Genomic DNA, 27,269 nt, shown 5'->3' on the forward strand with positions numbered 1-27,269 from the left:
TTAAGTATATTCACCTTATTATACAACCGATCTCCAGAACTTTTTTATGTTGCAAAACTGAAACTCTGTACTCATTAAACGCTCCCCACCCTCCCACCCCCATCCCATGGCAACCACCATTCTACTTTCGTCTCAAACCTTTTTTTCAATAAGCAAGATATTTTCTTAACCCTTCTTCCATCAATAATGGCTTTATAGTTATTGCCACTTAACTCTCCAAGTATAATCCTTGTATCCTGTATTGATATAATTCTCACATGCAATAAAGATTTACAATTACAGGGCAATTGTGCTTCTATTAAGATAAGAGATCCTTACAATCTTTGGGTGACTGTGAATGAAGGATATTTTATCCTGGAGGCTTTCCACTGATAAACAGGAAAAGGTAACCCTTTATTCCTCCTGAGACCTAAGGAATTCCAAATGGAATCTTTGTGTTTGTTTGTCGAAAGTTTGACGTTACAGTTACCAGGGCATTTAGGCTTATATCCTGGAATTTCCTAAACTTTTCCTGTTTACATTGTAGGATTGTCTTCTCATTATTTATATAGTAATACAGTAGGTTGGAGGTATTTCTGGAATTTGACAGTATGGATGTTCACTAAATGATTTCAGAATCTTTGCTTAGTATAATATGAAACTGTGTAGCTTTATTAGAAGCATAATTTGGGAGGAAATAGTTGTAAGTTAAAAAATGCATTTTCTGCAGATAAATGTTTCAGATGTTATTTTCAAAATCATTGGCAGTTGAGGAAAAAACTCAACCCAAGAAACATTTTAAAAAAGAAAAAATAAATTTTTCTTTAAGAATTTCTTACTCCATAAAGAGTTTTCAAGAAATCAATAGTTTGCAATCCTATAAGCAACATCTATCTAAATAACCAGAAATGCTGTAATTATGAGTATTATGCTTGTGATCTTGATATAGAACAAAATCTACCTTTTCTTGGCTTAAATTATTGTGGAACTGACACAAAAACTAGTTGACTATGATTGTCGGATAGTGGTAACTGACCCTTTCTTCATTTTATGAATGTAACAATGCATAATATCAGTGTATTCCTATGATTATTTCAGACAAATGCAATTTATTTAGAACATTTTAAATAACTTTCTAATTTTTGTAGCACCCAGATTTTTCTTTAATGATCTGCTGCAAGATATTGGTAACATTTACTTCAAAGAAAATTCTTTAAAACTGAACCTCATTATTCCTTCGATTTCCATTGTAAGATCAGGAATGTTTCCTGGGTAAGGGGAAAATTTTTTTGAGTTGAAAAAAATTTAGTGAAAAAGTGGCAGTGCATCTGGTTCGGTAGCATTCTAAGGATTTTTTTTTCTCTTTGCTATATCCTCCCAGCACGATTTATTTAAGGTCTTTCTTCATTGCCCACCATTACCGCCCTTAAATCACAGAACTTCACTTAAAGTCACGCAGTCCTCAGGGCATATGCTGCCAACAACCTAGAATTTAGCCTTTCCAATCTTTGTAATCTCTAGCAATAGGTAGGGCATTAACATTTTGCCAGTAGGAATCTTCAATGTAGTAAACCTCGACTGATAATCCCCCAAATTCTGAGCCTTTTTTTTGACAATTATTTACCTACATTATCAATTTTAATATTAAATTTACTTAGAATTAGGAATACCTGTGTGCTAAATAGCTAAAGCTAGTTTTTATTATTGTTCTTCAAATAACGTTAAACTCTACTCCTATGTAAGTGATCCTTTGGGTCATTAGGTAACTATGTGCGATTTGGTTTGTTAATCACCATTTATTGTTTGACTCATTTTTTAAAAAAAGACCAGATAGTACATTTAATGACATACCAAGCTGGGATTCAAGCAGTACCTTCCATTAAGGTGATTTGCTTCTGACCTGAGACATATTACATAAAATCTACACATTATTTGATGGAAGTTTTTTGTTTTATGTGGAAAAATATTAATCTTAGGTAAACTTGAATTTGGATTCTTAAATTAGATTTTTAATCATTCAAAAATTCTAAATGACAAGTTAGTTTTAATAATTTTGTTACAAAAATAACTATAAAATGAATGTGAGTGCCAAATTACTCGCTGTATTTGTGCTATAATTTATGAAACCAAAACATTTTAGTTGTGTATTATTTGGACTGTTTCAAGCATCCGTGGAATTTAAAAAATGCAGCAGCATGGTGTTGAGGTTAAGGGCACTGTGTTGTGTGTTGTGCCTTCTATTTGGGCTTGGGGCAGCTCATTTCATGTCTGTGGACCCCAGCTTGTTTATCCATCAGTGTGAGCATTGGATCAGAAGAACCTTTCGATTCTTTTATCCCTGGAATTGTTAAAACTACTCTTAAAGTTATGTTTGACTTCCTTCTGTGACCTCTTCTTATTGTTCTCCAGGTCCGTTATTTCATTTGACATTTATTGAGCATCCTTTCCTTCTTGGCATTCTTATATTTAGTTACAGTTGCTTTAGTAGAGTGTGTCATTGTCCTGTTTCTGTAATTTGCCCAGTCCGCTTTTTAACCCTGTCAGTTAATTTTTTTATATGTGTGTGTATATGTGTATGTATGTGTTTATCAATAACACTTATCATTTGGCCCTGTAAATAGGCAGTTCTTCCAGTTCCAAAAGATTTTTTTTTGGATACAGCCTAGAACTTGATTAAATGTATTTAAAAATGTAAACTTACTTTCCAATATAAAAGTCCTACCTCCTTAACTTGAATGTAAGTTTAAAACCAGAGACTGTTTTTCTTCCTCTTTTCTGTTCCCCTCCACACCTGGCACTGGGCTGGTGACTTAAATCATCCCTCTCCACTTAATCACAAGTGTTCCTGTTCCTGATTTGTCTTTGAAATCTGGTTGCTTCAAGCTCACAGTACTTAAGGAACAAATCAAAGTGGTAACAAGTGGGAATGAAAATGATTATTGAAAAACCTGATAAGAAATACCATGTCATTTTACATCAAAGACTGACTCACAAATTGAGGTGTGGTAGAATATGGAATCTTTTGTTTCCTGCCCATCCTAAATTTTACTTCAAGAATATTCTTTCCCTTGCTTAATAGATAAGTGATCCTGTTCCTGTAGTCACTCAGTGGCTACTGAGTGGCTGCTCTGTGCCAGCCCTTGTGCTGGGGACTAGAGATACAATGATTTACAAAAGAAAAATATTCCACTGCCATTAGCTTTAAGTACTCCGTGCTCAAAGTTATTTGATTCAAAGCAACTGTTGAAGTCTAATCAAACTGTCATTTTCCATTCAACACATGGTCATCTGATTATCTGCCACAGGCCTGGCAGTGTGTGGATATATGAGAAGTGTTTGGAGCTATTATAAAATGCTATATGTCATTTTCCCTTTAACAATTTATTCTTTATGATGAATCATCTACATTCTGTTACAGTGCTCAAAATACATTTCATTGATGCAGATTTAAAGAACTACAATAATACTATTTAAAACAGTATTTCTATCTTCTCCATCCAAGTCACTTTTGATGTCCCAGGATAAAAATAATAATTCTTTTTCATCTCATGTGCCTACTGTGTTCAAGTGGCAGCGACTTCCTGAGCTCTAGATTGGAGATTGTGAAGCCCCATTCAGGCTCATCGTAAGACTGCTGGGATTTCTGTGTGCGCATGGACATTGAGCTGGGGAGAGCATAAGGAAGGCGAGGAGTAGTAACATCCAGATCACATATTCACCCTTCCTGCCCCAGGCCTTTGTATTCATCCTCACTTTCATTTTATTTCATTCTTATCGTATATACAGTATCTTCACAAACTCCTTTTCTCTCCATATGTCTGGATTTACAAAATCCATCAGTGTTCTTAACTGTGAATTACTCACCAGTGTCTTATCCAAATGGAATAAGCCTGATTCAGCCATGACTATGTAAATCAGAAGTTGTAATAATTTTCACCGTAGGTTCATTGCAATGAAGAGCTGTTAATGGCTAAATTCAATTAGTTGTTGGTACAAAAGATCCATTTATCCTGAAAGTTTTCCCATAACTGGGCATTAATTCTGAAATATTTTCTAATTAAATTAAATGTGAAAATAATATAGAATTTTAAATTATAATCATGTTCATATAATTTGACATGTTTTTCAAAGTTCTTCCATATATTGGATCTCATGTCATCCTGATGAAAATACTGATTTACATTTGTTTAGTTCAGTATTACTAACGTCACTTAACAGATGAAGAAAACAGGCCCAGGCAGCTTACATGATTTGCTGTAGGTCACTTAGTGATCTAATGAAATACCAAGGTTTATAGAGAGCATATTGCTCATTAAACCCCTCATAATAACACTACAGAAATTTTAAAATATTAAACTTGAAACCAAAATTTGGTAGAATTAAACACACGTTTTTATAGCTAAATTAAATAGTTTTTTTAAACACGGCTTCTAGGTGTTTTCCTGTTTTTTGTCACATCTTTTTTTTAGGCTCAATTCTGCACTGAATCTGTGATCCATTTTGGCCCTGGCAGAAGGCATAGCAAGTCATTATATTGGTGCTCATGTCTGTCCAGAAACCATTTGCCTGGATTTCAGCCTCTTTGCCTCTAGTAATTGAGATTTTGATCCTCTCTATCCTGAGCTTCGTGCCTTTGCGAGCCTTCCAGAACTTGTTCCTAATGACTGGAGCACAGATCCCTTCCTGTTCTGTCCACGCAAGCCTTGTCAGGACACTGTATTGCCGTGTAGCCTTCAAAAAAATGTTATTTAGAGAATTTAAGAGAGAAAACTCCTTCACTTGCACAATAAATTCTGTCAATAATGAAAAAATCAACTAGTGATTTTTTTTCCTCTACATTCTTATGAACGAGAGATAAGTGACCACATAATAAGTTGGAAGCTGGCTTTTTTAAAAACCTGTTTGAAAGGGATGGTCCAAGTTTTTATAAAATTAACTCAAGAACCCACAACTTCTTCATTTATACTGTTATTCGGTGGTAATATTTTAGAGTTCTGTGGTAATCTCATTCACACACACGCAAAATTTAATCATGTTCACTATGTTGTATTTATTGGAGCAGAAAATCAAAATAATACATACTAGGAATATTTGAATTTCAATAGGATCGAAGGCATTGTGGTTAAAGGTCTGTTGACTAGGAAATTCCATTAAATAAATGACCTTGTTCCTTAACCATGCTTTTGTAGCCTCAGAGAAATTAGCAGGCTGAATTCTAAATTCTTACATGGAAGTTGAATTTCTCTCTATATATATTTCTGTGGCCATAAAAGTTTCATGTTGGTTCAATCTGCACAGATCATCACATAGCTATAAATATAAAAAGGTCAATATGCCTAGGATTATGAAGAAGGAGCTTAACAGAAGTTCTACATTGGCTTTTTGCTTTGAGAGGAATAAAACAGCAATTTTAATTTAAAACAATTTAAGTTAAATAATTTCCCCCACCCCCTTAAACAACAGCAGTCATTCCAGCAGTATTTGTAGGTGCTGGTTCCCCACACAGTTACAAGGCAGTGTCATTGTCCTGGTACAATGATAGCACAGAACAGACTTTTTTGTCAGCCAGTCCTGGGTTCAAGTTCAAGTTCTGTCACCTATTGTGTAACTTGGGGCAGATTATATAACTTGACAGAGTTATTGGGAGAATTTATTCAGTAAGCCTTCAGTTTATACTTCCCAGTCACTCACTATATGCTGGACTATCATGTAGGTCCGGGAGATGTATCAATAGCAAAACATAAAATTCCTTGCCCCCCTGACCTTATATTCAGCCAAAATTCTCTTAAAAGAAAATTAAATGTCTTAAGATACACGAAGCTGTTAGCAAACTTTCTGTCATATAATAAGCATTTAATAAATATGAAAAACATCATCATTAATTCTTCCCAATCTATAAAATGGATGGTTCCCCAGAAAGTATAACAAAAGTTTGTGAAATTGGAAGGGAGCTGCCTCTTACCAGAGGAACTCCCAGGTATAGCAGGGGCAAGGAAGTTGGGCTAGTTATAATCTCTTAAAGCTGTTTTCAGTAAAATATAAAAGCACAATACTGTGTAGGCAGAAATTTCTTGGACAGGAAACAAAAAGCACTAACTTTTATAAAAGAAAAAAATTAACACTAGACTTCACCAAAATTAAAATTTTCTAGTCATCAAAAGACACCATTAAGAAAATGAATATGCTATCCATGGGCAAGGAAATATCAAAGATGATTTTATTGCTGGAGGAAAACAGAACTGCTTTGTTTCATTTTTTAAAAAGATGATCATTAGGTAGTTTGCATAATTTGGGGACCAGTTGCCCCACTTACTAAAAGGATTATAATCACCAACTTTCTGGTATTGGTGTAAGTATCCATAGTCACTTGACAACCTATGATTTTCTTGTCTTAATCTGCCATCAGTTTTGATTTTTTTTTTTTGCCTGAAGGAATCTTTGAAGTAATGTAACCCTCATTTTATAACAAATAGGGAAAATATTAAACCTGTCATAGGGCTTGTTCAAAATCATGTAGGGGTGGGGATAGCTCAGTGGTAGAGTACATACCTAGCATGCACGAGGTCCTGGGTTCAATCCCCAGCACCTCCATTAAAAAAACAAATGAATAAATAATTCTTAAAAAAATTTTTTTTAAATCATGTAATGAGTCATTTCAGAACTTGAGCTAGACCTTCTTAAATGGTCCTTTCACTGCCCAGTATCTACTTCTCTATTTCTTTGCTTTGAAATCAGTAGGTGGCATGTGTGATTCATTCAGAGTATGTTTGTTCTCTTCTCTCAGCTAGAAGAGATTTCTCACCTATTTATTTTAAAGTTGAAAACTAGTAAAAGATTGTGTTTGTGGGTCCCTTCTGATTTTGATAAAAACAGCGTGTTGATGGTTGATGCACGCGACAACCCCTGCTTTCAGGACAGTAGAGGAACCATTATAATTGAGGCCCCAGTTACCGTCGTCAAGAGGCTCCTACAGACCATCATCTTGATCCTGAGCTTTTCCTCATTTCATATAATCCTGAACTATTTTTTTTCTATCTTCTAGCACTTGGTATTCTGTTTTTCTTTGGTACTTATGAACCTCTAAACCTCTTACTGTCTCAAAAAATAATTTACATAAAACAACTATCCGTCCTATTAATTATGTAAATTTTATTGTCCACTCTAGAGAAGCAAACAGTATCCTCTGTGTCAATTGAATTTATAAAAGGAAAATTTTATAGCTAAAAAATCTAGGTTATGGTGTATCCATTTATTATTGCTGTTTTCCAATTGTGTCAATTTATAAATATGTGATTTTTTTGTTGTTAACAGCAGCAGCTGCAGCAATAATGACACGGGGCTTAGTAGTTTTGGCGTATTACGTTTTTTTTTAACTGAGTATGTGCCTATCCTTTTTCTTTTCAATCATACTGAATTTTTAATGTGCAGTAAGAAGCCACTGTGTGAGGGAAGAAATGACAATTCAAGGGAAGTGAAAGCATTCATTCATTTATTCACAAATGCTGATTGAGTTCCTCCCATAAGATAGGCATTGTGCTAGGGAAATTGCTTACTTTTTTCATTTTCTTCCTCTGCTCTCAGGTGGAAATGATGAAGAGTAGTTAAATTAGATATTGTATATGTCTTTGTATGACATGTGGGTTTAAGACATCGTAAGTCTTTGGTGGGTTAGAATTGGAATTTAAAAAGAAATAATTTGGAGAAATGATGATCTGGCTTTTAATTACAGTTTTAACTTTGTCCGTGAATACTTGGCATCACTTGCAGATAAATTCTCTTCAGGATATTTCTGGGTTTTTTTCCTCAGAACCAGAAGAACTTTTTAACTTTATTTTTAGAAATGTTCGCTAGTATAGTAGGGTTATTTCTGTAGGAAATTGGGAATTCATTGACTATTTTGACTCTGATTGTAACCTCTTTAACGTTGATGAACTTGGCCACTTGGATTTAAAATGGTGATGTAATCATTATACATCAGGCCCTGGCATTCAAAATGGTTTTTAAATGTGATACTATATATACACTTGGTTACGCACCAGGTAGCATAAGGTAAAATCTTGCTTCCTTCCTGCCTAAGTGTTTGAAGCTCATCGGTCTGCTTTAGATACTCGTGGGGTCCCACCAGTATTCACACATTTTTGGGGAACCAAAATAAGAGTGAAGGCCATACTGCCATGATTACTTTTAAGTAGCATTGGAGCCAAAATTGTACTGATTTTTTTCTCTGCGATTATAAATTATTTGTTCTCACAGTCAGAAATCTGACTTGGAAAACCTTTTCTGTTCTGGGGTATTTTTAAAACATAAGATGTTTTATATCGTTTCTTAGAGCTGACACTTTTACTCTGGACCATAAAAGAATTTTTCTTTGTTTTCTGCAGTATAAAGAGCCTGTTTTAGTTTGGTGCTCTGACACAAAGTCCACGTCTTCTGCAGGGGACTAGTCGTGGACCTCCTTCTAGGATATGTTGCTCTCTATGGGACAGTGTGAGGGTAGAAGTTTTGAAATGAAAAAAAGAAAAATGCCACCAGCCTTCATGATGCTTCAGCAGGAATATTATGTTTAGTCATAATGCTATTAAAGTATAATTTACATACAGTGAAATGCCCAGATCTTGTTATGCCAGTCAGTTTTGGCAAATATCAAGACAAAGAGCATTTTTCTCACCCCAGAAAGTTCCAATGTACCCCTTCCCAGGCAACATCCGCAATTTACCCCCTATTCCAACTTCCAGAAACAGTCACTGACCTGACTTTTATTACCACAGGTTACCTTTGTCTGTTCTAGAATTTCATTTAATTTAATGTGCATTTTTTGTATTTAACATCTTTCAGCCTAGTAGTTTGGAAATCATCTATGTCGTTGAGTTTTATCAATAGATAGTTCCTTTTTATTGTTAATGATACTTTTTTTAAAACAGGCAAGAAAAGCAGATCCTCCCTGAGTATCTTAATTGAATCATGGCAGCAAACCTGTAGTAAGAATGGAGGCAACAAAGTATACCCTCTAATATTAATATTAATATTAAATGGCTCCTAACATTCAAACAACTCTTCCACCTTAATGTTATATGCATCAAGAAGTACTCTTGGGAGACTCTAAATTATTCTATTAAAAACAGAGATAATGCGCTAGTGCATGTCAGCAATTGCAGTGGCCAAAGATTTCTGTTTCCTTTACTGCTTTGACCTCACAAAGTAATGTGAAAAATAATGCCAAATAAGGAGATACTTCTTAGGATATCTCTATTAGCGAAACATGCTGGAAGGAATGCTTTCGTTGTTTATCAATGTGGTGATGTCTCGGTAGTTTTTATGCACTCTTAAAGTTATATAACGTAGACTTTTGAACTCAGTTTTATGATTGGAAACTCATGTTGGTCCATAGCTTATATAAATGAAAGGAGAATGGATACAATGAAAGCAACATCCAGATTGCATTTTTGTTTTACTAGAAGTTCTTATTGAATTTACCTAAATTTTGCCATTTTAAGCACAGCGTCATTGAGATCCTGGGGAATGGCAGTACATTTAAGCAGATTATATCATGCTTCCAGTGAGCCAGCATAAATTGTGTACCAGTAGATCTAAAGGAGGAATTTTTACACTCTGCTGTTGTCTTTTTCAAGAGAATCCTGTTCATACCAAAGAGGTGATTGAATTTTGACCTAACTAAAGGTGAGGATAAAGCTGGTTTTTGGCTGGTCCATCCCAGTCCATGCCATCTCCTATGGAGGATTCAAAATGAGAAGCTACAGAACCACAAAGAGGTCCCAGAACACTAAGTCACATACCAAGAGCATATGCAACAGGCACTTTCTTAACTTTATGGAAAGTTAGTATGTCATTTTCAGTGTTTATACAACTATTCAGCAAGGGAAAAAATAACCATATGGTCCTACAGTGCTTGTATCAGTTCTATGGAAAGACATGCAAATGACATGTTTTGCCAGATTACTGAGAGAATATTAGTAACAGTTTAGATTATTCCCATTTATGAATCCCTCTTATCTACTTATTTTCTCATGTCTTTTGCCTTTCTGCCTACCATTAAATACACAGACTTTCTTTCTCCCCTCTGATAGTTATTTTTCTTTTTATGTTCCTAAATTATTTCACTACATTCGTGTTTCAATCTGTGAATTCCAAAAATATTGAAATGAAACTTCCCTTTAACATGACCTACTTTCTTGTAGAATTTGGCCTAAGTCTTATTTCTCATAAATAGGCTGTTACATTTAAATTACCAAGAGAATCTCATTAGTGTAATTTAACCCACAAGGAGGACTCACAGTACCTCATACTCAGCTTCGAGGGTATCTGCTCTGAACTATGAAGACGATTAGCTACTTTTGAGCAGTATGCATGAGTCCTCTAAGCAGTTCATCATTCTTTTGATTGTAGTAATTAATTTTAACTAACTGTCAATAATGTTTGTGGCCGTGTGGGAAGTGAGGCCATGGCCCTTGTTTCCATATAAGTAATGACATCAGTTTAACATTCAAAGACCAAGAGATCTTTGGATGCAAAGTAAAGAATTATAAGCCTGATTTCCCAGTGAGTACATGCAGCTCGAAGAGTTTGAAAAGTCCAAGCTTAGCAGAAATTAAAGCTGATAATAAATCATTTTTCTTCTGCCCATATATCTACACATCCGGCTAATAAAAATTAGATTTTTGCTTCTGAATTTTGGAATGAATAATGTTTTTACTTCTCAAATGTTCTAATTAATAGTGCTGTTTTTATTAACATGTTCAACAGTTTAGAGATTCAAGCTTCATAGTGTTACCATTTGTTTTTCTACTGATGTGATTTAAAACTGTAACTCCGATTTCCACAAGAAATAATTTCACCTTCCTCTCTTTGAAATTGGAAATGAGGTCATGAATTGTACTTAATTGGCAAGACCTTCTCTTTAGAGGACACGTTCATGTAAAGTAGCGGGAGTAGGAGCAAGCTCCTAGCTACTAATTTTGCTGACGATATAAAGTATTATAATATCCACACTATACTGACATAATTTAAGTAGATTTATTCAGGATTTAAAAGGCTTTACACGGTGTTGTTTCAGAAGAGGGCATAATGACGGTTTAAAGAAAACTTTTAATCCAGTTGTTCAAGAGTTCCAGAATATAAAACTCTACAAGGTTATTCTTTTTCTTAAAAAATATTTCTTTAATAAATGTATTTGAGCTTTAAAAAAAATGTATAATTTGATTACCATACAGATTGCCATCATATCAGAGGAGGAATCAGATAGCACAAATTAGAGTTTTAGAGCTGGAGAAGTTTTGACATCCTCTAATTTAACCTCACCATTCTCCTAGCCCACTAAAATCTCTATCTTCTCAACTTTCCTGCGCTTATTTCTGAAAAAATTGAAGAACCCCTAGTCCCCAGTTCTTTTTGCCTTATCTGTGTAACTGTCTTTTCACTCCCTTCTAATATTCTCCATACTCGCGCTAAGGACTGAAGCTGTGAGGATTATTTCCTTGATTCTTTATGCCTGAATTAGCTTTAGAAAAGACTAGTCTATTGTACGTAGAAGCACAGCTTTTCATTTAAATACTTAGCAAAAAGCGAGGTGATTAACTCAAAGTTTTAGGAGGAGTTGTAGTCACAGCCAGTCATTGATACTCTGGAGGGCATATACCATGTGGACTTCGCCATCGTGATTTAAGAGTGAGTAATTCTATCCTGTCATTTAAGATAAGTCATACTACCTACCCTCTTGTAGTAGAGATGCAAGAGTGGGCAAGCACAGCTTTTAGCTGTGGGATGGGGGCGTGGGGGGGCAGTATGTGGAGGGTCTTTGCTCTGTTTGTTCAATCTCATTTCTCCTTCGTTACATGAACAAGCATTTATTTTGCATACAGCATGAACTAGACACTCTGCTAGGTATAGCTATACAGCAGACACGAGCCAATCTTTGGCCCCGGGGATACAGAGCATAGGGCCACATGGGATTACTGCCTTCAGGTGGGAGACGGTCACAGTGGGACGTGTGTTGTCCCACCACAGCTCGAGCCATGTTACCTTTGCCCTCCTCAGAGGCATACAATGAGAAATGACTATTATAACAAAGTATGGGGCATTTGGAAATGGAAAGTGCTGTAAAAGAGCTGAAAAATAGAAAACAGAATTGAATGATATGGTCGGACTGGTTCTGGTAGGAATAATCAGTACATATGTCATCACTGTAGGACTGCTATCAAGGAAAAGCTAAATGAGGTAAATACAACCCCCCAACTTTTGCAAAATCAAGGGAAAAAAATCTGTGTGTATTAGCAAGGGAAATTGTGAAATCATATTACTTGGGGTATTACGTGAGCTAAATATAGTTGGAAAATCACATTTCGTATGGAGTTTCCACACATCTACAGCTTCTAATAAGACTATTTGCATTTCAATGTTTATTTGAAGTATTACTCTAAAATTTTTAATGTTACCACTATCCAAAACTATATATAGCTTACCAGCAAGAGATTAAATTCTCATACTCAGAAACTACAGGAAGTTTCTTTAAATTATATAGGTGGATATTGAGCCTTTCTGTGACTCACCCGTCACATGTTGAGTTTGGGGGGAGTTGTCATCAGTGATTTATCAGGCTTGATCCTTCCTGATTTTACTTCTATGTGTTCAAAGTTTGCTACTTCTGTCAGAGGGCCAGGATATTAATTCCTATCCCATTCTACAGCCTCAGAAGAATTTATAAAATTGGGCATTTCTTTCATCTGCTTTTATGTAGTCATTTTTACACCCAAGATAGAGATTCTCAAACTGTAGAAAAAAAGGTCCTTTTTTGATAGTCATTTAATGTTCCATGACTAGGAACTAATCCTGATTTTAACATTACTTCTTTTATATTTTCACCAGCATTTTTCACCCTAATTAAATGAGACACTACAGCACAGTGTTTAGCCTGAGGCATAACAAAAGACAGGTGAGCTATCATTGAGAATCATGGTTTTACTTTCTCTGTCTGAACAGTAAAATGTTTTGTTTGCTTTGGTCTCCGTTTATAATGAGGTGACTCCCTAGTTTAACTTCATCACACTCAAACAACAAAACTATTAAAAATGTAACCTGACGTGCATGTCACTTATTTTTAAATATAAAGTCATATGATTATTACATGGTAAGGGGATTTTTTTTTATTGTCTTCCCCTGATTTACCAAATTTAATAATATGGAGAACTTCTGCCACAGTTGCTTATTATATTATTTATTCCATATGTTGATGCTTTGGTCACTAATGTCCTTTTGCCTTCATTATAGTACCTCTATCCATTTCCACTTAGCATTTCTACTTAGAATAAAAAGATAGAAGCATGAGAATTAATAACCCATGCATCAAACATTTTGCTGTGCTTAATACGAACAAACAATTAAGGCTAGAAACCTTAGTGTTTAATACTGTCTTCAAAACTCGGTTATTACATATATTGTTACTTCAGTGACTGAAGAGAGTAAGTATATAATGTAGTCAGATAAACACAGGTTAACTGTTTTTTAAAAAAGCATATGATGTCTGTGCATTGCATGGCAGGGTGTTCCTAAAATTTGCCTAAATCAACTTTCATGATGTTTTCAGATTTTATGGGAATGCTTTAACTATACTTGGATTTGAATCTTCATAACGACAAAGGTTCTTAATAGTTATTTTTTTAAGACACTACACTGTTTTTAGAAAGTTATCATTCATCTTCCTGCTGAGATTTGTGCTAAGTTTGTGAAACTGTATTATACTATTGAAAAAAAAAGGTAAAACTTTATATACTTCGATTTTGAAAAGTAGCATCGTGTACATTTAAAAAAATTGGGGGTAACTTGTGGCACTTTGGTAAAGGAATGTGCAATGATAAAAGTTTATGCCATTTTAATTGTTTTTCAATTAACAGGAATAATTCTTACCAGGCCAGGCTTTAGATTCAAAACCAAACCCAATTTTAAGACTAGCACTTTTTTCCTACTGGTAGTTCCTGTTTTTCTAATTATATATAGAATATTTAACTTAAACCATTCTTTGCAGTGAGTTGTGCTTTTCCTTCTCCATCCTAATCTCCAAAGCCTTTAATTTAAGGAATGTTTTAAATTAATCCAGTGGCAATTACAAAAGCATTTTAGATATTATGGCAATTTAATCTGGTGCCTGACTTCAGTAATTTCCTGATAAAAATGAATTCCTTAAAAATAATATTTAAACATTTTCATTGGTTTTCATTGATTATAACCAATTGAGTAGTTGATGTCCATATAGTCATCATTTATCTTAAACCCTGGAGCTGCCAGATTTTAAGTACACAGCTGTGCTTAAACACCCCCATATCCTCCAAAATAAATGAGAAAAAGAAATAGAATTCTATGTGATTAAGACTATTATATATACTTCTATTAGGTTATCAGTATTTTACTGTGATACATCCATGAGTATTAGAAGCAAAATAAAAGCAAATATAAATGTTTTAACATTAGGTGTTGGCATCAATACAGATTATGCATAAACTATTGCAATAAAAATATTAATTGTGCCTGTATTTGAAGACTTTATCTTAGATTTTTCTGTGGCCCTTTTCATTTAAGGCTGCACGATCATTTTAAATGTAAAAACAATAGACTATATGAATGAATGAAATGATGGCCTGTTTTCCATGGATTAAATATTCTGTTGAATTGGGGTGGGCAGGCATTGGCTGTTGTATATTATGACAAAACTAGATTATTCACAAGCAAATGTGAGTCTTATGTACAAATCACAGCATTTATAAATTATACATCTTTCCCTTTCCTCACAAGGTGAATTCGCAAGTTGAATTTTATCATTTTAAGCTACTAATTATTAAAAGTTACCTACAATGGATCAAAAGATTAAATTAAATAAGGACTACAAAAGAATGGTAATTAATAGCATAACCCCATATACTATCAAAGTTCTGATAACAATAAGTTTCTTATAAAGCCTTAAAATATTTTAGTGAAAAATTAATTACCTGGAAATGAAGGCACTTTATTACCTTGAACTAGCTATTTGTCTGTATAGAACTTGTCTAAAATACCATAAACTATTCTTTATCCTTTTGTAAATTTATCCTACTTATGTGTTTTTCTACAGCTTCTTATAATAAAATGTAAAAATTTAAACTATTTTAACTGAACAGAAAATTGCATTACATAATATAACCAATGAACAATATAGAAAAAAAAAAAAACTCAAGCGTAACAGAAGTGTGTGATCATGGCAAAACCGTTAGTCTAAGTTAGTCTACAATCATTTAAGGTTAAAATGTTGTAAAATTTGAAGGCTTTTTCATTGAACAATTTTTAAACAGCTTTTATTTTTTAAATCTTAGTTTTAATTGATACTGCCTTGTTTTCAAGTGTTGATCAAAAGATAAGAGCAATCAGAACTATTAAGCCAGCCTGTCATTACACGATTTTGGCTTAGTTGAGTCTTAATGTAACCCCAAAACTTTAAGAAATCAGTGTTGCTTCTTCGATGCTCACGCCAGCCTTGCCTGGCAAATTATCAGATTTAAATCAGTTATGTGGATGTGCTGCTGTGCAGAGCTGTTTCCTCTTCAGAAAATCAGTAGTTGGTTTAGACAATGGATTTGGCTCAGCAGAAAAAGCATAGGATAATTTTTTTCAAAAGATAAATTTTTTCTCAAGTTAACCCTTACATCTTTCTGACCTTTATGAGGATAGGCTAACTTGTATCCAAAAACGTGTTTCAACGGAAGAATATTTCAAAGCAAACAAACTTGGCTTTCTTTTTTGTTTGGGGGCAGTTCACCTAAGAAAAGAACCATTTTTCTATAATTTTACTTCTTTTTAATCCTTTCTAGCAGCCATTTTCCTATCACTAATCTTAAATGTTTTACCGAATGTAAACGCTGCTTCGTAGATGCTGACATCATTACATGATACAGAAAGAAGTCAAGTTTACTAGACGTCTGCTCTTACCAAGGAGAGACTAAAGATAAATTCCATGTCAATTCTTTGGTTTATTTCTTTGTTTCCTTTTTTTAAATAAGATATATTAGCCCAAAGGTGTGTTAATGTCCTGGCATGAACAATCTTAAATGTAGATCTATTGAGTATTTTGTGATGCTGAGTAACAGACTTTTCTCAAATCTCTGTGATGCTAAATATTTTCCTTAGAAGGTTTTTCTTTAATGTTAGATTGTTGTTCTAAAAGATGTTGGTCCTAGTGGGATTTTTAAAAACTGGGAAAACAAATAAACGCATGTATTACAAGTATAGAAATGGTGAATTGTAAACTTACCGTATAATACCGATTCTATTTTCAAAAATGTTTTTGCTGTTAAATATATACAACATAAAAATTGCTGCCGTACTGTAATTGAGTACTTTTTCTTAAATGACCCTGTTATCACTATTCCAGAATTAGAAGTTGGGCAGATGTATGATTGATTCATGTGTCTGCATAGATACTTCAAGGTATATTCTTCTCTTGGCAAGTAAAAATATTTTTTCCTTGGCATCAATGCATTGAGATCTGAATATACCTGTATCTACTCCTACTGCACAGTTTTTATACAGTATCTTCAAATATGCCAAAATTGGCCTAGACACGACTTAAAATTGAGGGTTTGTTACATGCTTTCTAACAGAAAGGTTTTCAATGATATTCATTATGGGTTTGTACTGTGAAAATAGTGAAATTCCCTTTAAAATGTCATATATGCTAAATTTAAATTAATATTTTTTCTTTAGCTCACAAATTACCCTAAATCCAGAGAGAATACCAACCCTTTCACTGTTGTCAAATCCAGCATAAGGAACAGCCCTATGACACCACAAAAACAGTTGAGGAATAACTCTTATGTTACACTTCAGAATAAAGGCATTCGGTGAAAGAAATGAACCCAAGTTCATCGTGAATTCGAGGCTTCTGTACTTGACATTCCTCCACGGAAGGGAAGAGAAAGTGTCAACACCATTGGCATCATTTTCAAACTTAAGTGGAATACCTTCCACCACACTGGAGTACTTCTTGACTCTGTCAGGTTTTTTGTTTTGTTTTTGTTTTTGTTTTTGTTTTTAATTCATCAAGCCTGTCGTTTTCAAAAAAAAATTGTCAGCATTGAGGTAGAGAGACATAGCTTTGAAAATGCTTTCTTAAGAGATCATGTAACTCTATAACTCTGAATTTAAAAATTGAGGAGGAGGGAACATTTCAACCCGCTGCCTCTTACAAGAAACCTGTTTTTAAATCTGTAACTGCTTTAGTGTTAACAGGGTACAAAGTGTTTTTTGTCCTGTATTGTACTTAAAAGTTTCTCATTGATTGGTGATTGTATTGTACTGTATGAAAACAAGTCATAAATTGCCTTGTATTGTTTATAATAGACCATACCACGTACTACTTCAGTTTCCATGTTCCAAATTTTTCAGTGATGCATGTTAACAGTTAGGTCCTAAAATTCTGTGGTGCTAATTCTTCCATATCCAATGGTGCTTTTGTGGATGCTAACTGCACACATGCTGAACAAAGCTTGAAGTTTAAAACTTTCCTCCCTTCCTCTGTTTATATGAAGTACAATAAAATAACTTGAATTTGTCTCAAAGTATCACTGACAATCTAATAAACTGGTTTATTATGTGTGATTAGTTTGTATTCTCAATTATTTTTTCAGAAAGCAGGTTAGTACTTCTGGGCCCTCATGTCAACCAAAAGTCAGTCTTACCAAATGTGTTTATTTTGTTTTTTTTTTAATTTGTGCCCCCAAATTTATGGTATCTTTAGGAATTTAATCCATTTGGCCCCTCTTCTAAAGTCAAGTTTAGATCAGATCTATAAAAACTAGACCTAACAGATCTGGAAATGTCAGTTGAGAAGAACAAAAACTTCCTGAGTGCCTATTTTAATACTTTATTAATAAAGTTTTATCATCTATTTGCTGTCATCTGGTTCATGAGATAACATTTGCATGGAAGCAAGTATGCCTTCACGACTTTTACTGCAACGCAAATGACATTGAAAAGGCCATTCCTATATGCTGATATTTAAAGTCTCTCTCTACGCATCTATGAAAATAAGGACAAAACATCAAATTGGAACTTTCTAGAACAAGCTGATATCACGTGCCAGAATGGCATAATAGATAACCCCATGCAGTGGTTTCACTGGATTTTTAATGTTGCATTTGCATTAAGAATCACAGCATTAGGACAAATGAAGTTGCTCCTCTGTCTTCATGGGGGCAGAGGGCTGTTTCTTCTAAACCAGAGATAAACTCAGTATGAAGACAGGGTGCAAATTTGCACACTGACTTCGGTATTTTTCCTAAGCCATGGGTAACCTTAAATTTAAAAAGAGAAGATCAAGATTAATCTATAAATCTCCTCAAGCAACCATCATTGATCTCAAAAAGAAGGTGATCAAACCTATTAATCTAATCGAATGGGTTCACGACTGAAATGATATCCCCACACTCCGATGGCTCTTTATCCTATAAAGAGTGTAAGCTACAGTAGTTTTGCCTCAAATAGTTATTAAATTGTGTCTAACTTCTAACATCAGAAAATGAAGTTTGGAGAACAGAGCCCTTGTGAACACTGGGTTTGCATCTCCATGACTGTCTTGAACAAGTGCAGCATTTACTAAATCACAACCTCTCCCCAAAGATATTCCTATTATATATTTTTGTAACTACCTTTACAGGATTCCATCTTGTGAAAACTGGCAATTAATAAATATGCTACAAAATAATTCCAAGTTTTTGTTAATCAAAAAGAGAGAAAAATTAGGTAATCTAGGAAAGTTTTAGAGTATCTTTATTTCTGTAGCAATATTTTGCCTGTTAATCGAAAGAAAGTTATTTCTAATTTTGTGAAAGGGCAAGAGAATAAACTGCTTTTAGAAAAAAAATCTTTTTAATCTACATGGAATGATGTCTAATTTTTATCCCCATGGTCCACCAGATTTGTAAATTATGGTTCACCATAGTTTGTCCCCCTTAAACAATTATTGTCACAAAAATTTTATCATTTTTTAGTATGAAATTATTTTTAAAAGTTATCTGCCTTTTATAACTAGAAAGCAATACAATGACTACACTTTGTAAGTTTGTGTGTTTATGAAAATAATGTCGCCTCTTCCTCACTGAGTGAAACCAGCATTGAAGTTTTTTCAAAGGTACAAAATTATATTTGCCTTTATAGTCTAATCAGCCTGATTTTGGTAAGTTGCTTTTTCTGTTTCTTAAACAATAATTTCTCTTGGAGATCTTAAGTTCAAGTGTCATTTGTAAATTCTTAAGTGAAAACACTTTCAGTAAAGGTCTAGGTGGTTTCCACTGAGGAACATTTTTTGAGCTAAATTTCATGTACACTAAAAGCTTAACCTTATTCATCTTAGGGAACTAGTTTTTCTCATAAGGAATTGCTTTGAGTTTGAAAATGGCCAATGGTAATAATATTGACATTCTTTTTTTAAAAAAGCGCCAATCTATATACAACCTAAGTTATGTCAGATTTGTCTTCACGCGTTCTTTTCAGAACTATTCAGGTAGGTGCATACTACTTAAGGTGAGTTCACACTTAAAGTCACTTTTCTTACTCCCCATCCCCCCATTTTATCCTTGGGGAAGTGAAAAGTTATTATTCTAGAAAATAACCAAAAAGTAATATACTTTAACGCAAAAACAAATGAGTCATAGTTCATAAGACTGAATAAACTTTAAAATACAGTCAGCACAGCACTACATATGTTCTCCGAAAATGATCTCTCATATTCCACTGTGAGTGGTAACTAAAGCTTACGCTTTTTGTGAAGCGTAATGTTTGCCAGCGTAAAAAATTTAATAAAAGATTGGCTCGTGAAGATAAGAAGGACTCTCAGTGAAAGGGTTGATCCTCAGTTTTGTGTGTTTAAAAACTCAGTTTTGTTAGTTCATTCTGAGTAAATACACAAGAGATTCCTTTTAAACAAAGTCGTAAAGAAAACACGTTGAGCGTCAGCTACCCAATGGAGAAAACAATTAATTTACAACAAAAAATAGTGTTACTCCTATGCAGTGGGATTGAAAGGAAACTGTATAAGAGGTGGACTTCAAATTTAGCTTTTATACTTTTAAAACTCTTTAATAATAATCTTATATTATTTTTTATAATTTTAAAAATTATTCTTTAAAGGAAGGAAATAAATGCTAGATAGATTAGAATAACAGAATACTGGTTAGCAATTCGCTTTCTAGTAGGAAAAGCTACTTATAAAACCTAATAACAAAATGTTTCTTGGCAAGTATAAAATCAGATAGAGAGAAAATGAGTAATATCAATGAAAAGCTCCATGTTATGATGGGTTCCATGATACAAACCTGCCAAGGAAAGAGCTCACCAGAGCAGTCACCCCAAGTCAGAGATGGAGATCACTAGCAAATCCTCATACTTTGAATCTTAGTGTGAAAATATTATTGCTTATATAATATAATGAAACACACAGTATCACTTGAGGCCCCATTTTATAATTATCATTCATCATTAAGCATTCTCATTATTCATATAATATTCTGTAGTCATTATATATTATTGCATCATTATATCATGTAACCATTATATCATTATTATTAATGATGTCATTAATCACTCACTATCATGAATATCATTCATCATTAACAAAATTTCACATACAATATCCCTCTGACCATGACTGTTCTTGAAAGAGATTTGGGAACATCCCAATTCAGAAGTAGCTACTAATGAAAAGTCAAGACGCTCCTCCCTTACCCTCATGGCAGACCTTGCCAATAGACCATGGCATCTTTACAAGGGACCACAAACAGCCCTAGAATCTTTCTCAGTTCACCACTCTTGGCAGCCACTACCAGTTGACTAGACTTAGCATGCAAGATTGGCTTAGCTGCCATTCGGCCACAGACGCCCACAGCCATCTCTCTGGGCCTTCCAAGAAGTAAATACCAAGATGGGATTATATGTGCAAAAGATTTATTAGAGGAAATGCCAGTGAAGGAAAATGGAGAAGGACCTGGCGGAGGAGCCATCAGACTGTGATGCAGTTCTATGTGAAGGAGAAAAAAGAGGAAACTAGGGGTGGAGGGAGTAGGCAAGTTATTTCTTAGACATCAGCATAGTTCTAACAAAGTTTCAGCTAGGCCTGTGGGGAGTCCTTGAGCCAAAGTCCCCCTTCAGAGGAGGCCAGCATCTTTCAGGTCCCAGCCTGCTTAGTAAACCTGTCACAGTAAGTCATTGGCTGGGAGCAGCCTACGGAGAGCCCAACCTCAGTGCAAACGTGATGCTAGATTTCAGAGCACGGCAGCTGGTCTGGGGTCCACATGCTCCCTGCAGTGGGACATCTGAGAGACACATCTTTACGGTGACCATAGGCTCCTGCTTGCACAAGTCTCCATCTCCACTTAAATTGGAGGAGCACCCTCCCCATGGACACCACAAGCCTTTCTTCCTGAGAGAAGAACTCAGAAAAGGGAGATTAGTGGGGTTAAGTATTGCCTCTGGTGCTGTATTTGATCCCAGGACCACAACTGGATCTCCTCCTCTTCCTCCATCGTCCATTCTAAATGAACACCAGCCCTCAGCTTAGCAGGAATCAGTGGCTTACTTGGTGGCGTGACGCAAACCTTCACTCCCATGGGGTCTGCTCTCTTGGTAATCAGGTCCTTCTCAGGCTGTGGTTGCTGCCCAGGTTCATGAGCAGACACAATGGGGCAAGGAGGTACCAAAAGGTGGCCTGCGTGGATCATGTGGGATCCAAACACATTCCTGCCTCCCTCTCTGCCCCCATTGTTTCACGCAGCACTACCTCCTCCTACTGATCAGGGTCAATTACCCCTGCCCGTATGGTGACTCGTCTTCTAACCTGCTGGTTCCTTGGCAGAAGGAATCCACAGTGCCCTGGCAGCAGCTGTAACCTGCAGTTATATGGAGTTCAATGCATCTTGGCTGTGTCCCTTGGCAAGAAAGTGTCCCATCTGGAGACCAGAGCCTCCAACTCTTTAGAGCCCAGAGGTATGGGGACAAGGAGCACAAACTTCCCCAGTGGGTCACTGATAGTGATGATGGAGACAGAATGACACCCCGAAATGTGCCGCTTTGGAGTGTCGATTATTTTGAATTAGCGTTACTTAAGAAACAGCCAGTGCAAGAAGGACATTCTGATCCTCTTTCATCCCCTTAAAGCAGAAATAAATCTCTGACATGAAGTTACCCTCCCCATACTAGAGGTGTAGAAGGCATCCTTATCACCAGAGTATGGAATTCAAGATCCCAAAGGCTGTATCAACAAATCTTGTTACTTCTTCGCTAATGTGCTACCCCCCAGTCTAGATCCTTTGTTTTGTCAATTCATCACAAATTGATTGTTTCCTTGTCTACTAAAAGATATTAAAAGCTGCCTGCTTTGGTGTCTTCTCAGAATCTCATATTTTTATGGACTCCCAAATGTATGAAATTCAATGTGTTTTTCTCCCGTTAATCTGTCTTATGTCAATTGAATTATTAGACCAGCCAAAGAACCTTCAGGGGAAGAAGGGCGCCCAGCATGGGACCCTGCACAGCCTGGACATGGCTCGCTCTGGAGCTGCTGCCGCTAAGAGACCCTGGGACCTCTGACAGCGCCGGCAGAAGGTAGGAATTCTTACCATGTCCATCTCCCGGATTCCTGCCTGCAGGATCTGCTGGAAGTGAGCATGTGAGAGTCCTTTTCTTCTTCTAAATTTAGATTAGCAGGAGAAAATTTAAGTGTCAGCTGGTTACTTGGGTGTAGCAATTCTGGTAGAGATTTGTTATGAGTACTCTGGCTTTCTGTGGATCCCTATGCTCCCAGAGGTGGTCACTGCTTTCTTTGGTCTCTGTCTTTTGTGTCGTTTGTCATAAGGAGGAAAACCGTAGGGTAGAATATGGGCATAAGTCCTGTAAGTCTGTTGTTCAAGGTGGCCTGACCAGCTGATGAGTTCATAGTTCTCACCAGATCAGCATCTATTTAGACAAACTTTGCTGTGGATCCCCTATGTAGAACCCAGAGGAGGTTTTCCTCTCATCTTGTTCTTTGTCCTGAGAGCTCTCTGGTCTCTGCCAGTGGAAGATGCAAGTACAGGCTTGCACTTGGTGGCCGGTCAGATAGACTGGAATTCTGAGACACAAAGGCAGAAGCAGCATTTTCTCTGTCTGACTGCGCCAGCTCTCCAGGGAACTTGTCACAAGGGCTCCCAGCCCGTAAGGGACCTTTGTCTTGTTGCTGGAGAAGTCCACTCCAGATGCACTTGCCCAGTGTCACAGATGAGCAGCTTCGTGACTGGATGTGTCTCACATTCTCATGGGCGACCCAAACACTGTTTGTGCTACAGCTGTTTTACCGCCTGTGACAACAGAGGTCTTTGATTTCACAGGCTAGGACTGAGAATGAATCTTCTGCACTTTGTGAGGGCTACATCTCTTGCACTCTCCTTGGGCACAGCTCTTGTGTTTGTGGTTAAGCCATAAAAAGGCTTATTGGTTCGAATTACTATTGGGATTAACAAAAGATCCTACTCATCAATGGCCAGATGATGGCTCCTTTGAATAGGCTCTATTTGAAAGAAAAAAAATTTTTTTAAAGAGCTCTCATCCTAAACAATTATTGATACTTATAGAAAGACCAAATTAAAAAGAAGACACAAGAGAATGTCAGCTCGCCTTAGGGACTCCCTTAACAAACTGAGAGAACAGGACCTAATTATTAGAACAGAACAAAAATTAAAGTTGACATCCAAAAGAAATCCCCCTTCTTAAAATCCAGCACCATCTCTTTAGCAAATTCCCCAAATTCCTCCACCTTCCCCAGAAAACCCCTTAAACACCCAGCTGCCCGTTTTAACCTTCCTTTCTCTACAAGATTTACAGACAGCACTCCAGCCTGGTCTCTATGCCCAGGGCATACAGGTTACTCATGTAAATGCTCAAAGCCAGGAAGGAATTTAGCAAAAGTGCCCAGGAAAGTCAGGAAGGCTTGTTTTTTTTTTTTTTTTTTTTTTTTGCTGTCTTTTACAACTCTCACTTTCCGAGGTTCTAAATCAGGCTCTCCCAGCATCAGGCCTTCCTATGCAATATCCTTTGCAGGTGTATCCTGGACCCCCCACCAAAAGAACTTCTGTAGCCTGGACAATAACAGACCTTTTAAATGGTAAAGCCCTTTTACCTCCACTTTCAGAAGATCCTACCAAATTTAGAGAGAGGAATTAGAAAGATTAGTGGCCATTCAAAAGCTGTTTCACGGAGGCGACAGGTGATCTCCCAGGCTCTCCTACAAATTATCAGGAAATGCATCAGCTGGAGGCCGCGGTTCAGGGGCTAATAGAAGCCTAATAGAGGCTTCCCCCCCTAAGGTGTGTTGGTCTAAGGTTGAACTGTGCACTCAGAAAGAACATCCAAAGGCCTTTGTTGAATGCTTTAGACAGACTTTTCAAAGGCGTACTGCACTAAACCGTGAAGCTCCAGAACATAGAAATCTTTCAATTTCTGCTTTAGTAGGAAATTTTCTCCCTGAAGGAAAAAAGCAAATTCAAAATAGTGTGTTTGGTGGGCTAATCAGACTGTTACCATTATAATGGAAGCAGCTACCCAATTGTTTGATGACAGCTGGTAGGAATGCAAGAGAAAAAAGAAGTTCAACTCAAAAATCCTTGATTTAAACTTGAATCTTTAGAGAAACAAAAGCCCAGCTCTGAGAGCAACTTGAAGTCCACTCAGGCCCTTTCTTATTTGCCATCAGACAATTGCAGGTATTGTTTGGAAAAAAAAAAAAATCAGGACATCGGAAGTACAATTGGCCTGCACATAAGAAAAAGAAGGAAAATTTTAAATAGTGATTACCCTAAACTTTTGATGATAGACAAATATACTCCAAAACTCCCAGGAAAAAAACCTACATTCTTTCTCTGTCCATTGACGATCTACATCTTACCATGACTTTGAATTGTAAATCCCCTAGGAGAGAACTAAAATATTGTCCACAAATACCTGAGACTGAAAGGGCGGGGTGGGGGTCGGGGGGCGGTGGAGAGGCTTTTAAAACATAAACTGCTCTAAAAGCTCTCTTGCCCAAACTCTAGTACAATCTCCGTAAGACCTGTCAAAATACAGATCTTAAAAGTCTTCTCCACAAATGGTAAAACGCCTTAATCATCTGAGTGGGTAAACTCAACTTACTCCAACTGTTATTTATAAATGAGTGAGTTTTACATTGTCGTACCCGATTCATAGCTAAAATTTTAGAACAAAAACTATCAGGGCTCCGTGTCTGTCTTTGTGTTCATGTATGTCTATGGATATATGTTTTTCTCTTACATAGATATGGATAGATATAAATATCTCATATATCTATGTATCTCATGTGTATGATATTTTTCTACCTCCAAATGGTATTGCCAAAATTAATTTGTAAAGAGCTCCATTTAACTGGCTTAAAGACAAACAAGCACTATATAAATAAGCATATTTTCAGAAGTATAAAAACTAACCCAAATATTTTTCAAGTTCACATGATCTAGGATAATTTTGGTAAATAAAAGCTAATTTTAGTTTGTTGCTTTATTAAAGTAGGCATGTGTTTAGGGTTATCAGCATTAAGTATAATACTTTTATCCTACCTAGATTTGCTGGAAGTCAAGAAAGCTCATCTTAATTCTATCGCAAAATTTGTCAGCAAGAAAAATAACTTAAGGTGATGACTGGCTGCTTTGATGTCTCATGAAGTTTTCGTGAGTAATCTAGATGTGATTCATGGGAACAAGTGAATTAAATAAATGTAAGCGGGATAAAAATTGTTAAGCGAACTTTTCAACAATAATTATGTTTTATGATATGTCTGTTTAAACAGTTTCCCAAATCTCTTTGGTAACTTACACCCTTAGAGTTTTGCTAAGTTAAATTAAATGCTGGAAATTCATTGGAAAGCTAGATTATTTCCAAATAAGATAAAACATACGAATTTTAATTATTGAACATACGTTTATCCACTTTGGGCTGCCTACTTCTGAGAAACTAAAGATACTTGCGTTTGTTAGTAAATATGTCTTTTGCCACGTTGAAAAATTACACTACAAGGAAGCATAATTCCTAGAAATTATCAAATGTATTTGTAAATTTGTCAGCATAAAGGATGTTTGTGAAACAGTTCACATTTGCTTATTTCTTAGCTTTTACAGAAATTAAGGTTTCTAAGGGTGAAGACTTTTCATTAATACATGTAATTCAAATTACTAGAAATAATAAGGAAAAGAATTCTGTATGCAAAGAAAGTAAAATGTGTTTTAGGGGAAGAAAGGTAAGAGGTATGAAGGTGCATTTTTGTTAAGAAAGTAAATTTGTCCTCACGTAAAACTGGTTATTTCTGAACAAGAAAGAGGAAAATAAAGGACAGGCTAAGTTGATACAGAAAACTGGGAAGAGAGAGGGAGAGAGAGAGAGAAAAGGGGAATTTTACCTGGTGTAGTCAATCTGGCTAAAAATGTAATGAATTTATTAAAATGGTTTTTTAATAAGCTTAAATATCATTAGTGTACATATACCTATGTAAAATGAAAACTGAATTTTCTTTCATCTAAGCTCAAAGTTTTCTTGGACCATTGTTCAGCTCTTGATAAGATTATGAAAGTTTTTCTTTACTTTTTAAGTAATCCGCTTGGAAAGCAAAGATTTTATGCCTTATTGAAACAATTTACTGTGCTTCACACTGTCTTCATCAGGACTTTGATTACTTAAACCAAGTCTTCTTTGTTAAAAGAGCTAAGGTTTGGGTTTTGTTTTTTTTTTCTGACAACTATGTAACTTCATGTATTTGCCTACAAAGTCTTTGTCACTTTGGTTAAATGGATAACTAAGTATTGTTTCACAGTGACCAATGAGCCTCTCTAATTAAGTGTTTTAAAACCTTTTTTTGATGCTTTTGACAAACTTCCTCCTCTCTCTCAAAAAATTAAATTCTAAATTAAGTTTTCTGACCTCAAACTAATGAGATTTTTGCAGTGAGACACTGGAACGCCACCTGCCCCCAAAGTGCTCTTTCTCTATTGAAAAAGAGAGTGGGAGAGGTTAAATTAATTAGTTCTATTTGATATGTTAAATACCATGGGAAGCATTGTTAAATAAGTAGCTAATACTAAGCCTTCTTTATGTTTTATTTGTATAGGTGTACGTCATGTGTTCCAGAAACTGTATAAAATTCTTAGAATTCTGATATGTCCTAGTATAATGTTATCACATTTAATTCTAATTTTTATCTTAAAATATTTGTCACAGAAATAACT

General features: G+C 35.5%; 1 protein-coding gene across 1 annotated transcript in view; it reads left to right on the forward strand.

Annotated features, from left to right (window-relative positions):
- Window positions 1-17,613, forward strand: part of PURG (purine rich element binding protein G) — a 33,633-nt gene extending 16,020 nt beyond the window's left edge. The window contains 2 exon segments of the mRNA XM_072950318.1: window positions 16,720-16,753; window positions 16,756-17,613. Of these exon segments, the coding sequence (XP_072806419.1) occupies window positions 16,720-16,753; window positions 16,756-16,823 (102 nt within the window). The 3' untranslated portion in view covers window positions 16,824-17,613.
- Window positions 17,614-27,269: the final 9,656 nt, after the last annotated feature.

The sequence above is a fragment of the Vicugna pacos genome, chromosome 26 (assembly GCF_048564905.1).
Source record: "Vicugna pacos chromosome 26, VicPac4, whole genome shotgun sequence".
Lineage (NCBI taxonomy): Eukaryota > Metazoa > Chordata > Mammalia > Artiodactyla > Camelidae > Vicugna > Vicugna pacos.